At 39.2% G+C, this 15,368-nt stretch overlaps 1 protein-coding gene across 11 annotated transcripts in view; it reads left to right on the forward strand.

Moving 5' to 3' along the window:
- The window catches only part of DCAF1 (DDB1 and CUL4 associated factor 1), a 93,239-nt gene that overhangs the window by 11,092 nt on the left and 66,779 nt on the right, over positions 1-15,368 (forward strand). For 7 of the 11 annotated variants that reach the window (XM_060308884.1, XM_070046633.1, XM_070046635.1 and 4 more), the window contains 3 exons: positions 4,951-5,027; positions 7,355-7,428; positions 9,498-9,611. In XM_060308884.1, the coding sequence (XP_060164867.1) occupies positions 4,951-5,027; positions 7,355-7,428; positions 9,498-9,611 (265 nt within the window). Of the gene's footprint in view, positions 1-3,888; positions 4,129-4,950; positions 5,028-7,354; positions 7,429-9,497; positions 9,612-15,368 lie in introns of all 11 variants that reach the window. The other 4 variants (XM_060308892.2, XM_060308891.1, XM_060308885.1 and 1 more) reach the window with 3 other exon arrangements.

The raw sequence follows: 15,368 nt of genomic DNA on the forward strand, positions 1-15,368 counted from the left end.
GGTTCGTGACCCGGTCGGGGAGGATCCCACATGCCGCAGAGTGGCTGGGCCCGTGAGCCATGGCTGCTGAGCCTGTGCGTCCGGAGCCTGTGCTCCGCAACAGGAGAGGCCACAACAGTGAGAGGCCCACATACCGAAAAAAAAAATCATGTCTGTAAATATCATATGATATCACTTATATGTGAAATCTGAAATATGACACAAATGAACCTATCTATGAAACAGAAATGGAATCATGGACATAGAGGTTACCAAGGGGGTTGGGGGAGGGATGGAGTGAGAGGTTGGGATTAGCAGATGTAAGCTTTTATATATAGAATGGATAAACAACCAGGTCCTACTGTATAGCACAGAGAATTATATTTAATATCCTATGATAAGCCATAATGGAAAGGAATATTTGAAAAAAGAATGTATGTATATGTATATATATGTATAACTTAATCACTTTGCTGTACAGCAGTAATTAACACAACATTGTAAATCAGCTATACTTCAATTAAAAAAAATCTTTCCCCCATTTTAATTACCACTTGTATTATAATTATCTTTTTACATGTGTCTCCTCACTAAATTGTAAGTCTTTTTTGAAGTCAGGTACTACTCATTTTTATTGGTGTCTCCTTGTGTTGCCTCAGACACTGACTTGCCCAATGCTTGGTACATAGTAAACTGTGTGGGACATAATTTTATTGAATGAATGTGTTAAGGAAGAAGAGAAAGTGAAAAAAAAAAGGCTGGGTTGGGATGCCCATGGTTTTTCTGAGCAGGAAGCCTCTGGAACATGGGGCTCTTTAACATCTAATCTGTAATATCATAGCAGAGAAAAAAAACTTTGTTTATGCAATGATCTATTCTCTAGGGATAAAGAGAACTATGATCTTATGACAGTTTAAACAGGGATAAATGCTTTGTTCTTAATTGCTCTTGATAGATGGGGAACATGTGAAAGTACAGTTTTTTTTTAGGGAAAGGATTATTGCTGACTGGTGGAAAGTGGATTTTCATTTGTAGAGACATTGGACATTAAGAACTATTAATCACAAGCTACTTGAAGTGCAGCCACAGTGAATTAAAGAATCTTAAGTATTGTGCATTTAACGTGTGTGGATTATTGATTGATGTACCTTTGAAAGGAGGAGAGAGTCATGAATGGGGATGATAGTGTTAGTGGTAGATTCATTTAATTGTTCAAAAGATATAAAATATAAGGTATTTTTTAATACTTTATTTTCGGGAATTCCCTGGCGGTCCAGTGGTTAGGACTCGGTGCTTCCACTCCCGGGGCCCGTGTTCAATCCCTGGGCAGGGAACTAAGATCCTGCAAGCTGCGTGGTGAGGCCAAAAAAAACCCCAAAACCAAAAAACTTTATTTTCAGGATTATTTCATATTAATTATCATATTTGACCCTGAACTTTGTCATTATGCTATGGTATTCAGCAGTGCAAAGCCTAAATGGAGGGACCCTATCTTCAAGGAGATAACCATCTGGGAGGCAACTAATGGCTCCAAAAAATGCATAGTAGTACAAAATAGCATATAATGAAGTGCTAGATTGGCAGTGTGGTTTGTAAATATTCTAGGGGTTAGGAGAATGGAAAGAATTTGAATGAGTCCATTTCTTCTATTCATTCAACAAATGTTTGAGGACCTTTTGTGTGTCAGAACTGTAGGAGACACTTCTCTGAACCTCAGCTTCTTCATTTGTCACTAAAAGTGTGAGAGCTACATTGTTAAAAGATAGCCGCCATCCTCTGAGCTGCTTGCAAAAGACTATAGGACTTCCCTGGTGGTGCAGTAGTTAAGAATCCGCCTGCAATGCAGGGACCACGGGTTTGATCCCAGGTCTGGGAAGATCCCACATGCTGCGGAGCAACTAAACCCATGCACCACAACTACTGAGCCTGCGCTCTAGGGCCCGTGTGCTGCAACTACTGAAGCCCGTGTACCTAGAGCCCGTGCTCCACAACAAGAGAGAAGCCACTGCAACGAGGAGCCCGTGCACCACAACAAAGAGTACCCCCCTGCTTGCCGCAGCTAGAGAAAGCCTGCGTGCAGCAACAAAGACCCAGCGTGGCCAAAACAAACAAAAAAACAAAACAAAAAAACCCAAAAGACTATAGCCAGGCAGTAGAAAGCTAAGGTTAAAATACTGGGTTTTAACTCCAATTCCAGTGGGCTTTCCAGTGTAGGATGAGGTAAAGGTTCCTTGGAACAGGGACTTGAAAGTTGGTAGAATATACCTTGATTGAAAGCAGAGACAAGGTTTTCTAGGAAAAGTTCAAATGTGACTGAAAAATGTATCTAGGGGAGAATGAACTGGGGCATGTTTTTGTGGCAGTGAGGAAATGGGCCCCGCCAGAGTGGAGGGTGAATATAAGGTAGGAATGGAAGATAAAGTTATATGGAGCAAGAGCTTAAAAAGGTCTTTAAGGTTAGACTGGGACTTTAAGAGACAGTAGGATGAATTCAGAGTATAGTTTATTTTAGATAGGGGCAAAACTCTTACCATCCTTCAAATTGTGGGTCTGTTAGTTCACTGGCTATTTCCTAAAGTATCTTCACATCTGTCATCCCTCTCACCCTGCAAACTGGCTTCAGTTTGGGTATATTGCATGAAAAGCAAATGAATTTCAGGCCTACATGCTCCTTTACTGACTATTTTTTAAAATGATCTTTTGGCTATTTTCCTAAGAAGAATGTACAACTCTATAACTTGATTGACTTTTTATTTTTTATGTTGTTTTATTTATTATAATCAAGACTTCGACTTAATTCTGTGAAAAAGGACTGGCATTGAGCCAAGCTGTATGAGCTTAACCCAGGTTTTGTGTTTTTTTTTTTATATTATTGAGATATAATTTATAGTCCACCCACGGTTGCTTGACTCTGTGGATGTGGAGGGCCAACTGTACTATGCCATTTTATACAAAGGACTTGAGCATTAGAGGATTTTAGTATCCCTGGGAGGTCCTGGAACCAATTCTCTGTGGATACTGAGGGATGGATTGTTTACTTACAAAATCATCACCTAGATCAAATTATAGAACTTGAGTACTACCTCCAGAAGGCTCCCTCCTGCCCCATTGCATCAATATCTACCTTAGATTAATTCGTTTTCTATTTGTTATTGATTCCCAGTTTCCATAGGAACACCACCTAAATAGCTCTGACTTAAGTTCTGTTTTAAGCAGACTACATATATTAACTTTTACTTCAGGGAAACTCTGTAAGATAGGGACTGTTATCCTCATTTTACAGATTAGGCGCAGAGAGGTTAAATAACTTGACCGAAGTCACAAACAGGGGAAGAGATATGATTTGAACACTGGCCATCTGGCTCCAGAATCCATGTTTTTAACTTCTGCTGTGCTATATTGCTTAGTTTCCACTGAAGATACTAGTAGATCTTATAATATGTAATTTAAAATACATTTTATGTGATCATCCTTTGTGGCAAAGAGAGTTTTCAGAGTTTAGGGGGAAAGGTAGAAAAGGTAGAAATACTTTTAAGGCTTGATGGGGAAAAATATACCAGAGTGGGCAAGAATTTTTGCAGGGAGCTTAACCCTTAAGACTAGAAGTATGGTTTTGTGGAAATAAAGCATGCAGGAAAATTTGAGTTAGGATAGAGCATCCTAGATACTGGAGAGCATGAAAGCCTTTTATTTGATTGTCATTATAATAGGTTAAAATGTCAGTCCTTAGGGTACTCAGAAAGTGATTTTTCTTATTTCAAAAAAAAAAGTGTGAATAAAAAAGAACAGTTGATAACGTGCAACAACATGGATGACTCAACGTGCTGAGTGAAAGAAGTCAAACATAAAAAGAGTATATGTGGAGCTTCCCTGGTCGTGCAGTGGTTAAGAATCCGCTTGCCAATGCAGGGGACACGGGTTCCATCCCTGTTCCGGGAAGATCCCACATGCCGTGGAGCAACTAAGCCCGTGCGCCACAACTACTGAGCCTGCGCTCTAGAGCCCACGAGCCACAACTACTGAAGCCTGCATGCCTAGAGCCCGTGCTCCGCAGCAAGAGAAGCCCACGCACCACAACGAAGAGTAGCCCCCGCTCGCTGCAACTAGAGAAAGCCCGCACGCAGCAACGAAGACCCAACGCAGCCAAAAGTAAATAAATAAATAAAATAAAATTAAAAAAAAAAGAGTGTGATTTCATTTATATGAAATTGTAGAACAGGCAAAACTAATCTTTAGTGAGAAAAAGTAGGTGAGTGGTTGCTTAGGGCAGGGGTGGGATCCTGGGTGGGTGGAAGAATGTTACAGGCTGAGGTAACAGCACCTAGAAAGGTCCTGGAGCAGTTACGAGTTTGGACTCTGAAGAGCAGGGAAGGCCATGTGACCGTAGCTTAATAAAGGAGGGGTGGAGGAGTACAAGAAGTGGTCATAGATGCAGACAAAAGCCAGGTTACTGTAAACCTTGCAGTGCTTGGGTTTAATTTAAGTTGAGGGTAAGTCATTGAAAGTTGGAGGTGTATTGTGTCAGGTCAAGCATGGAAGCAAGAAACAAGGAGACCAGGGAAAAGTCTATTGCAGGTAGTCCAGAAGTTGATAAAGGTGGTCTGGACAAGGGTAGGAGTGGTCAAAATTTAAGGAAATGATTGAAGTCAGGAGATATTTTGTAGGTAGAGCTTATAGGAATTATTGCTGTGGGGGATGGGGAGAAAAGGACAGTTTTAATGATGACTCCTTGTTTTTGGCTTCTGAGGGGATAGTGCTATTATTTGAGACAGGAGAGTTGGAGAGAAGAATGGATTTGGGAGTGGAAACTTTTATGAGATAGTTGTTTAGGTCTTTATGTTTGTTAGGAAAATACCCTTTTTCTAATTTTTTGCTTTTATTTTGTACCTTGATTGTTTGACTATTGTAGGTAGTGATACATTTTTTTTTGTATGCTTGTCTAGAATTGACCCTGTCTTCTCTTTGTGCTAGGATGTCTGAATTGATTGAAAAAGAAACTGAAGAATATCGTAAGGGGGATCCAGACCCATTTGATGATCGACATCCTGGTGAGACTGTGTTCTCTTAAGCCTGGCTCTAAACTGCTTAGGGCTTCCCTGGTGGCACAGTGGTTGAGAGTCCACCTGCCGATGCAGGGGACACGGGTTCGTGCCCCGGTCCGGGAAGATCCCACATGCCGTGGAGCGACTGGGCCTGTGAGCCATGGCCGCTGAGCCTGTGCGTCCTCCGTAGCCTGTGTTCCGCAACGGGAGAGGCCACAACAGTGAGAGGCCCGTGTACCGCAAAAAAAAAAAGAAAACTGCTTAATATAAGGAATATTTTTCAATTGAAATAGAATTTATTTGTTAAAATATTGCTCAAGGTGGGGGCAGAGAGGAAAAATAAATTCCTGGCAAAATGGAAATACTTTTAATATTTACCTATTAAATGGAAGATTACTATTACTAGAAGCTAACTTAAAGGAACTAAATTATATAGATATACCTTATTGACTCAGTTGATATGATTACAAAGATTTTAAAAGAGAAAAATGTTCTGTCTTTCTGACTTTTAAACCAAAAGATGTTATCCTCTGTGCCTTCATTTTTCTAACAACAATAATTATCCTTTTATTAACGGGGAGATGTGGTTGAGAATGCGTTCAGTGCCTTGCTTTTAGTTATGAAATTGATGCTTGGAACCTTGAATAATGAATGAATGGATTTCTTGATGTCTACTTTAGTGTTCCAACAGCTAAAATATGCCATCTCATGTTAATGTGGTTTTCTTTTGGGCCAATTTAATTAGAGCCATGACAAACCAGCCTGCTTTGGCATGGAATTTGCTATAATACAGAACTGTATGGGACTTGAGACTGCTATTTTATGTTCTCTCTAAGGTAGCTTACCAGTGGGCAAAGCTTATGTCATGTGGGCCCACACTGCATATAAATTTTCTCTTTATAAAACCAGGAGTTCCTTTTGGAGAGAAGAGTCTGACATTTTGTATGTGGAGAGATAGTGAGAATGAATGGGACTTACAAAAATAAGAACATTGTATATCCACCCAAATGTTCCAGGGTTTATTTCTGTTTCTTAGACTTTTATTCCCAAATGTAAGTAAGCTAAGCATTTCAAATTGAGTACCCAGTTGTTTATGTGATGTTACCTGCTGCTCTTGTTGTAGACATCTCCACTTGTGACTTTGAGAACGGCTATTGGGCTAACATCTGCAGTAAGGCAATCAGAGCATGAAATAGTAGGAAAGTGAAAAGAAACTAAGTTAATTCATGGGATTGTGAAAAGAATTCAAGAGGTGATCATGCTTAGTGACATTGCCTTGGGAAGGATGAAATGGTAACGAGGAAGAAGGGAGAGAAGAATGCCTTTTTTTTCAGTAGAAATTTAAAGACAGTTTTTTTCCTTCCTAACTCTTATGTTAAGTCATATTTGTCATTAGGCATAATTTCTATTAATAAAAATAAGGGTCACAGTTTCATCTTTTATAAAGAGAGAAAGTTAAGTAATCTGAGGTCCACGTTTGTTTTTATAGTACCATTCTCTAACTTCTGTTTTTGTGAATTACTTTGGGATATTAATTACAGCTTGGTAAAAACTTTATATCAGCAGCTTACATCTTTTCTTCATCCTAAATTGTATCCTTTGACTAAATTTGCCACTCTGAAAGGAAAATTAAATTGATGATATCTCTTTTAAAAGCGAACCAGTAATTTTCCCAACCATTAAGTAATTCTTTTACATTTAGGCTGTCTGTTGAGTAAATCCTGGGTTCCTGGCCTCCTTTCTTTCCCCAGGAGCTCAGAAGTTAAGATGACCACGTTTATTTTATCTTTAGAATTGGTGATTGCTTGGCGGGATTCCCCCTGTCCCCCAAACCTGGAGTGTTCATTACAGGTTTGAGGACACATTTGTACTGCTGTTGGCATTATAGTTGAGAGATTGGACTTGGAGCCTATCTTCTCCAGGCCACTCATCAAAAGAAGTTGTGCTTCCTTCCTTTCTTTGTCTGGGAAGTCATGGGTTTTCATTCTTTTAGGCTCCTTTATGATTCTTTTGTAGACCCTTGTATACTCTTAGTGATGCTGGTCTGGGTCTAGTGCTCATTTATTTAATTCAGCATTGATGTGTAGGCAATATGCTGGGAGATGGGAATGTTAGAGAGCAGTGTCTCAAATTTTTTATTGTCATTTTTAATTTTAAAGAATGCTCCTTATGAAATCTGATTCATCAAAAGAATCTTTTCTTTGTTTCTGTTAATTTTTGCTGGCCTTTTAATAGTACTTAAAACAACCCAGGTGCCTTTCCAGAGGTTTGAGTTGCTTGACTGGGATGACTTACTCATTCCTTTGTTTGTTCCTCCCCTCTTCTTTTGGTAGGTCGAGCTGATCCAGAGTGTATGCTGGGCCACTTGCTGAGAATACTCTTCAAGAATGATGATTTCATGAATGCAGTAGGTTTGCTTCTTACTTTTCTCTAGAGATTATCATCAGCAGATGCTGTACCTTTATTGTTTTTTTCCGTAAATAGTCTGTTTTTTCCTGAGGCCTTGACAAAGTTGGGAATAGAGTGGGTAGCTTTTTAAATTTGGTATTGGTTCAATGAAATGGACTTCTTTATTACCAAAGTCCTGGTTGTGGCCAAGGTGTTTTCTATTTGGTGTGTACTTTGTTCAGTTGAATATTGGTGAGGGTTCCCAAGGCATCTGTGCTCATTCTGGGGTGAGATGATTTTGAGTTTGGGAATATAGGAGTTCTCTTGGGTTCTTGAATAGAAAAGTAAGAGTGATATGTACCGTATGACTCTGCACTGACACTATGGGTGTGTGCATTGGGCATGTGGAGGGAGAGAAAGTGCCTTATTTAACTCTGGTCTGTTGAGGAGTAAATGAGGGTAAAAAAAAAAAAAAAGTATGTATTACTCACAGCTCCTGAACATAGTAATTATTTAATAAATTGTGGCTGTTAGGTTTGATTTTGGAGGTGGAATAGCATGATGCTGAGAGCATGGGCTTTGGGGTCCATGTTTTGGGTTTAAGTGCAGCTCCACTCTTCATTGACATTTTGATCTTTAGGCAACTTAAGCCTCTCCAAGCTTTATTTTCTCAAAGCTTTATTTCCCTAATCTATGAAATAGGGATGATAGTTCTTACCTTAAAATGTTTTTGTAATCCTTGAATGAAATTAAACATGAAAAGTACTTAGTTCAGAACCTGGCACATGAGGGCTCAGTAATTATTAGCTATTATTTTTATCTGTATTATATTAATTCCCAATTTTATTTATCACTGGTGTCTCTTCTCTGCTTCAGATCACTTGCAGCTGCCTTCTAGACGTTCCCACATGGATATTTCCCACAGGCACCTTGAATTCTGCATGTCTCATTGTTTGCCCCACAATCTGTTTCTCTTATGCTCTAGCTCAGTAATGGTGTCCTTTCCTAGCCAGCTGGAAGTTATCCTTTATTCCTCTAAGCTTTCTTATTCAGTGAACTTACAGGTCTTATTGTGCCCTCCCCCTTAACCTTCACAAATCCCTCCGCTTCTTTCTGCCCTTGTTGTCAGACCTTAGGTTAGCTACCACCATCTCTCGATACTGCAATAGCCTCTTAATTGGTTTCTCTTCTTATCTTGTCCCAACCCATTCTTTACTTATATCCCGAAAATCTTTATCAAATGCAAAAAATGATCATGGCATTCTCTTGCTTAAAATCCATTAGTGCTTTCCCATTGCTCTCAAGATAAATTTTAAATTTTTTATTTTGGTTTATAAACCCAATCTCATGGCCTCTGTTCTCTCATTTTCTGTTCCTGACCTTTGGCCCTCCTCTCTTTCCCACTCCTCCTTAGCTATTCCTGCTTGTCCTTCATGTTCTCGCTTGGAATCCCTTCCTCTCTAAAGCCTTCTCTGATTCCCTTGCAGAGTTGTATGGCTTCCTACAGGTTTCTGTAGCATCCTGTACTTATGATATTTGTTTTTCCAACTGTCACCTCTTTTGTATTATGAACCCTTTGATGGTGGGACTGTGTCTTATTCACTGTTGTATACCCAGCAATAGAACACAGTGCCACTTAGAGATCCAGTATTTATTTGATGAGTGCCAAAAGGAAAGTTTTATTGATACATTTATATATATAAAATATAAAACTCAAATTTTTTCATTAACTGTTGTCAAGAATCAGGGAGGGGTGAAGGGAGGCTTATCTTGCCCTGTTTTATCCTTCTGAAAAAGTGTATATGAGGATGGGAGTGTTTTCTTTGTGATATCCCTTGAGCTTGAATTTCTATGGTTGCTGAGTTGTTTTAGGGGGATTTGACTTTAAAGTGGCAGAAGAAATTATATGGTATTATCATGGCTCAGCAGGATCATAACTATTTCTAATAATTACAGGTTTAATTAATGTTAGGTATAGTCTTCTTTAATACCCTTTAGGCAAGCTATGGGAATGTATTAAGGATTTATTAGTCGTTATTAATTTGATTGGCTTGAATTTCAGATGAGATGTACTCCTTTTCTTTACAGCTGGTGAATGCATATGTGATGACAAGCCGAGAGCCCCCTTTAAACACTGCTGCTTGCAGACTCCTACTGGACATCATGCCAGGGCTAGAAACTGCTGTCGTCTTTCAAGAAAAGGTACTTACTAAAAAGAAAAGTCAACATTTTATTTTTTAGTTGAATGCTGATCTGTTTTTCTTTGTTAAAGTAATTGTTATAGTTTTTTCTTATTATAGTCGTAATCTATATTATAGAATCTTAAGAAATTAAGACAAACAATAAGAAAAATTTTTAAATAACTATTTTAGTGAGTACTTGCTGCTTGGGTGCTGTAGTCTTTTTTAAAATCTTAAGATCATGTTTTTAGATATGGATTTGTGGATTTAACGATTTATGATCTTATTCAAACTCTTATTCCTTTTTTTTTTAATTGGAAAGTAGGTGCTTTACAATGTTGTGTTAGGGTGCTGTACAGCAGAGTGAGTCAGTTATACATATATGTATATCCACTCTTTTTTAGATTTCCTTCCCATTTAGGTCACCACAAGAGCACTGAGTATAGTTCCCTGTGCTATACAGTAGGTTCTCATTAGTTATCTGTTTTGTATGTAGTAGCATATATATGTCATTACCATTCTCCCAATTCATCCCACCCTCCCTTCCCCCTTGGTAACGATAAGTTTGTTTTCTACATCTGTGACTCTATTTCTGCTTTGCTAATAAGTTCATCTGTATACCATTTTTGTAGATTCCACATATAAGTGATACTATACGATATTTGTCTTTCTCTTTGTGACTTCACTCTGTATGACAGTCTCTAGGTCCATCCACGTCACTGCAAATGACATTTCGTTCCTTTTTATGGCTGAGTAATATTCCATTGCATATATGTATCACATCTTCTTTATCCATTCTTCTGTCAGTGGACATTTAGCTTGCTTCCATGTCCTGGCAGTTGTAAATAGTGCTGCAGGGAACATTGGGGTGCATGTATCTTTTTGAATTATGGTTTTTTCTGTGTGTATGCCCATAGTGGGATTGCTGGGTCACATGGTAGTTCTATTTTTAGTTTTTTTTTTAAGGAACTTCCATACTGTTCTCCATAGTGGCTATACCAATTTACATTCCCACCAACGGTGTAGGAGGGTTCCCTTTTCTCCACACCCTCTTCAGCATTTATTCTTTGTAGATTTTTTAATGTTGGTGATTCTGACTGATGTGAGGTTACCTCATTGTAATTTTGATTTGCATTTCTCTAATAATTAAGACTCTTATTCTTAATGATGAGTAGTCTTCCCCAGTGATGAGGACATTCTGTTCTGAGGAAGGCTGTCCTATTCTTGACAGTATTTAATATTCACTTAGTTAATGTTTGAAGGCTGTGCTGGGCTGTGTTTTATGCTATGTGCTGGGAATATTTTGTCAGCAAGATAGGAGCTTATATTTATATATATATTTGGAAGAACAGAGACAAACTGATAATTTCAAGTAAGGATAAGTGCTTTGAAGACCAGAGAATGGTAATTTGTTAGTGACTGTGTATATTTCAGTTGTCAAAAATTAGTTGCTGTGTTTTTAGAAGTAATGTTGATATTTTGTCTCTTAGCATTAAGAATTTGCAGTGTGAATTGTGTATGCTATATAGCTTTCTTTGCTTTTAAAGACACTAAAAATTTAATCTGAAAAAATCTGGAAGTCTCAGTATAGTTAAATGCATAAGCCAAGTGAAAGATCTGGAAACAGATTTTCTTAACTTTTAAGAAAATTTTATTACAGAATTGTACCACATAATGTATTTTAGAGAATAACATTGTTATTAATGCTATAGTTTGCAGTATTATGTAGACTAGATTTAAAAATCTCTAATTAGCTCCCACTGTGGGAGACCAAAAAAATCTGTCTCCTGTCAAAAATGTTTTAATGTGAATTCTTTTTTTTTTTAATGTGAGTTCTTTTGAAAAGCATGGTGAAAATGAAGCACTTACAGCAGTGTATTTGTTATATGCAAGATTTATATATTATGTGGGATCTTCCTTGACCAGGGCTTGAACCCATGTCCCCTGCATTGACAGGCAGATTGTTAACCACCGCACCACCAGGGAAGTCCTAGAACAGTTTTGTTTCTTAATAACTGATTTTTATTAGGTCGAGAGAAATAAATTATTCAAAGATAATCATAATTAGGTTGGAAATAACATTGCCTTGAATCCAATGTCCTAGAGTGTAGATTATAAACCTCTTTAACCTTGTGAGACCTTACCACTGGATCATATGATGTTCTTTACCTTTCAGAAATATCCTATGCACATTTTTTGGTGTGGATCAATGTTTTACTTCTTTAAAAACATTTAATTATAGTGTGTAAATTAATGAGTCAGAAATCATAATTTTTGGGGACTTCCCTGGCGGTCCAGTGGTTAAGACTCCACACTTCCACTGCACAGGTTCGATCCCTGGTCAGGGAACTTAGATTCTGCATTCTGCGCAGTGCAGACTGCCCCCCCACTCAAAAAAAAAAAAAAAGAAAAAACAAAATCATTATTTTTAGACAGATTGGCAACTGGTGTTTCACAAAGCTACAGTTAAGACTCATTGCTTTAGGGCTTCCCTGGTGGCACAGTGGTTAAGAATCCGCCTGCCAGTGCAGGGGACATGGGTTTAGAGCCCTGGTCTGGGAAGATCCCACATGCCACGGAGCAGCTAAGCCCGTGTGCCACAGCTACTGAGCCTGGGCTCTAGAGCCTGTGCTCTGCAACAAGAGATGCCACCGCAGTGAGAGGCCTGCACACTGCAACGAAGAGTAGCCCCCACTCGCCGCAACTAGAAAAAACCCACGTGCAACAATGCAGACCCAGTGTAGCCAAAAATAAATAAAATAAAATTAATAAATTTATTTAAAAAAAAGATTCACTGCTTTAGAGCAGTGTTTCTCAAACTTTCTGAACCGATAGTTACACATTTTACTTTTTCCAAAAGCTGGGTACATTTTGTTTTACGTTGCAACCCATACATTATATGTATCAGAGTTTTCTTGAACATTGTTTACCCTTTGTGCAGTGCATCCTTATAGTTTCTATTTCATTTCTTTTTAAGAGCTGGTTGTAAGTTACTAAATTGATTGTATTCTAGCTGCTGTTTAAAAAAGTTGCTGGATTGTACTTTCACAGATGTTGAAATAGCTTTAAATTTTATTTTGTTTTATTTTCTGTTTATGCTTGCTGCTCTTTTTTTTTTAAGTATAGTTGATTTACAATGCTGTGTTAATTTCTGCTGTACAGCAAGGTGGCTCATTTGTATATATATATACATTTTTTTTTTAATATTCTTTTCCATTATGGTTTATCCCAGGAGACTGGATATAGTTCCCTGTGTTATACAGTAGGACCTTGTTGTTCGTCTGTTCTAAATGTAATAGTTTGCATCTACTAACCCCAAACTCCCAGTCCATCCCTCTGCCTCCCTCCATCCTCCTTGGTAACCACAAGTCTGTTCTCTATGTCTGTGAGTCTGTTTCTGTTTTGTAGATAGGCTCATTTGTGCCATATTTTAGATTCCACATATAAGTGATATCACGTGGTATTTGTCTTTCTCTGTCTGATTTTACTTAGTATGATAATCTCAGGTTGTATCCATGTTGCTGCAAATGCCATTATTTCGTTCTGTTTTATGGCTGGGTCGTATTTCATTATATATATGTACCACGTCTTTTTTTTATCCATTCATCTGTCGACGGACCTTTAGGTTGTTTCCATGTTTTGGCTATTGTGAATAGTGCTGCTATGAACATAGGGGTACCTGTATCTTTTTATTTATTTATTTTTGGCTGTGTTGGGTCTTTGTTGCTGCGTGTGGGCTTTCTCTAGTTGCGACGAGTGGGGGCTACCCTTTGTTGCGGTGTGCGGGCTTCTCATTGTGGTGGCTTCTCTTGCTGCAGAGCACGGGCTCTAGGCGCGTGGGCTTCGGTAGTTGTGGCACGTGGGCTCAGTGGTTGTGGGTCGCAGGCTGTAGAGTGCAGGCGCAGTAGTTGTGGCTCATGGGCTTAGTTGCTCCACGGCATGTGGGATCGTCCCGGAGCAGGGCTCAAACCTGTGTCCCTTGTATTGGCAGGCGGATTCTTAACCACTGTGCCACCAGGGAAACCCCTGTCTTTTTGAATTATAGTTTTGTCTGGGTATATGCCCAGGAGTGGGATTGCTGGATCATATGGTAACTGTATTTTTACTTTTCTGAGGAACCTCCATACTATTTTCCAGTATAGTGGCTGCACCAACTTGCATTCCCACCAACATTGTAGGAGGGTGCCCTTTTCTCCACACCCACTCCAGCATTTGTTATTTGTAGACTTTAGAAAAAAAAAAAAGGGTTTCCCTGGTGGTGCAGTGGTTGAGAGTCCGCCTGCCGATGCAGGGGACACGGGTTCGTGCCCCGGTCTGGGAAGATCCCAAATGTGGCGGAGCGGCTGGGCCTGTGAGCCATGGCCGCTGAGCCTGCATGTCCGGAGGCTGTGCTCTGCAACGGGAGAGGCCAGAACAGTGAGAGGCCCGTGTAACGCAAAAAAAAAAAAAAAAAAAAAAAAAAAAAAAAAAAAAAAGATAAATGAATAAATAAATGGCTGTGTTGAGTCTTCATTACTGCACGCAGGCTTTCTGTAGTTGCGGCGAGCAGGGGCTTCTCTTCATTGCAGTGCGCAGGCTTCTCTTGTTGTGGAGCTCTAGGCACATGGGCTTCAGTAGTTGTGGCATGCAGCCTCTAGAGCGCAGGCTCAGTAGTTGTGGTGCACGGGCTTAGTTGCTCCACGGCATGTGGGATCTTCCCGGACCAGGGCTTGAACCCGTGTCCCCTGCATTGGCAGGCGGATTCTTAACCACTGTGCCATCAGGGAAGTCCCTGTTATTTGTAGACTTTTTAATGATGGCAGTTCTGACTGGTGTGAGGTGGTACCTCATTTTAGTTTTGTTTTACATTTCTCTAATAATCAGTGATGTTGAGCATCTTTTCATGTGCCTACTGGCCATCTGCATGTCTTCTTTGGAGAAATGTCTATTAAGATCTTCTTTTGATTTTTCAATTGGGTTGTTTGTTTTTTTTTGTTGTTGAGTTGTATGAGCTGTTTGTATATTTTGGAGAGTAAGCATTTTTGGTCTCATCATTTCAAATATTTTCTCCCCTTCTGTAGGTTTTTTTTTTTTTTTTTAACATTTATTTATTTATTTCGCTGTGCCGGTTCTTAGTTGCCATGTGCGGGATCTTCGTTGCCGCGTGTGGGATCTTCCTTGCCACATGTGGGATCCTTGTTGCTGTGTACAGGATCTTCAGTTGCAACATGTGGGATCTTTTAGTTGCGGCATGTGAACTCTTAGTTGCAGCATGTGGGATCTAGTTTCCTGACCAGGGATTGAACGTGGGCCCCCAGCATTGGGAGTGTGGAGTCTTAGCCACTGGACCACCAGGAAAGTCCCTCGTTTCTTTTAAATGATTTCCTTTGCTGTGCAAAACCTTTTAAGTTTGATTAGGTCCCATTTTATTTTTGTTTTTATTTCTGTTGCCTTGGGAGACTGACCTAAGAAACCATTGGTACGATTTATGTCAGAGAATGTTTAGCCTGTGCTTTCTTCTAGGAGTTTATGGTGTTATGTCTTATGTTCAAGTCTTTAAGCCATTTTGAGTATTTTTGTGCATGGTGTGAGTGTGTGTCGCAACTTCACTGATTTACATGTGGCTGTCCATCTTTCCCAGTACCACTTGCTGAAGAGACTGTCTTTTTCCCATTTTATAGTCTTGCTTCCTTTGTCCATGATTAATTGAATGTAGGTGTGTAGGTTTATTTTTGGGCTCTCTATTCTCTTCCATTGATCCATATGTCTGTTTTTGTACTGATACCACACTGTTTTGATT

Source organism: Globicephala melas, chromosome 11, assembly GCF_963455315.2.
Source record: "Globicephala melas chromosome 11, mGloMel1.2, whole genome shotgun sequence".
NCBI lineage: Eukaryota > Metazoa > Chordata > Mammalia > Artiodactyla > Delphinidae > Globicephala > Globicephala melas.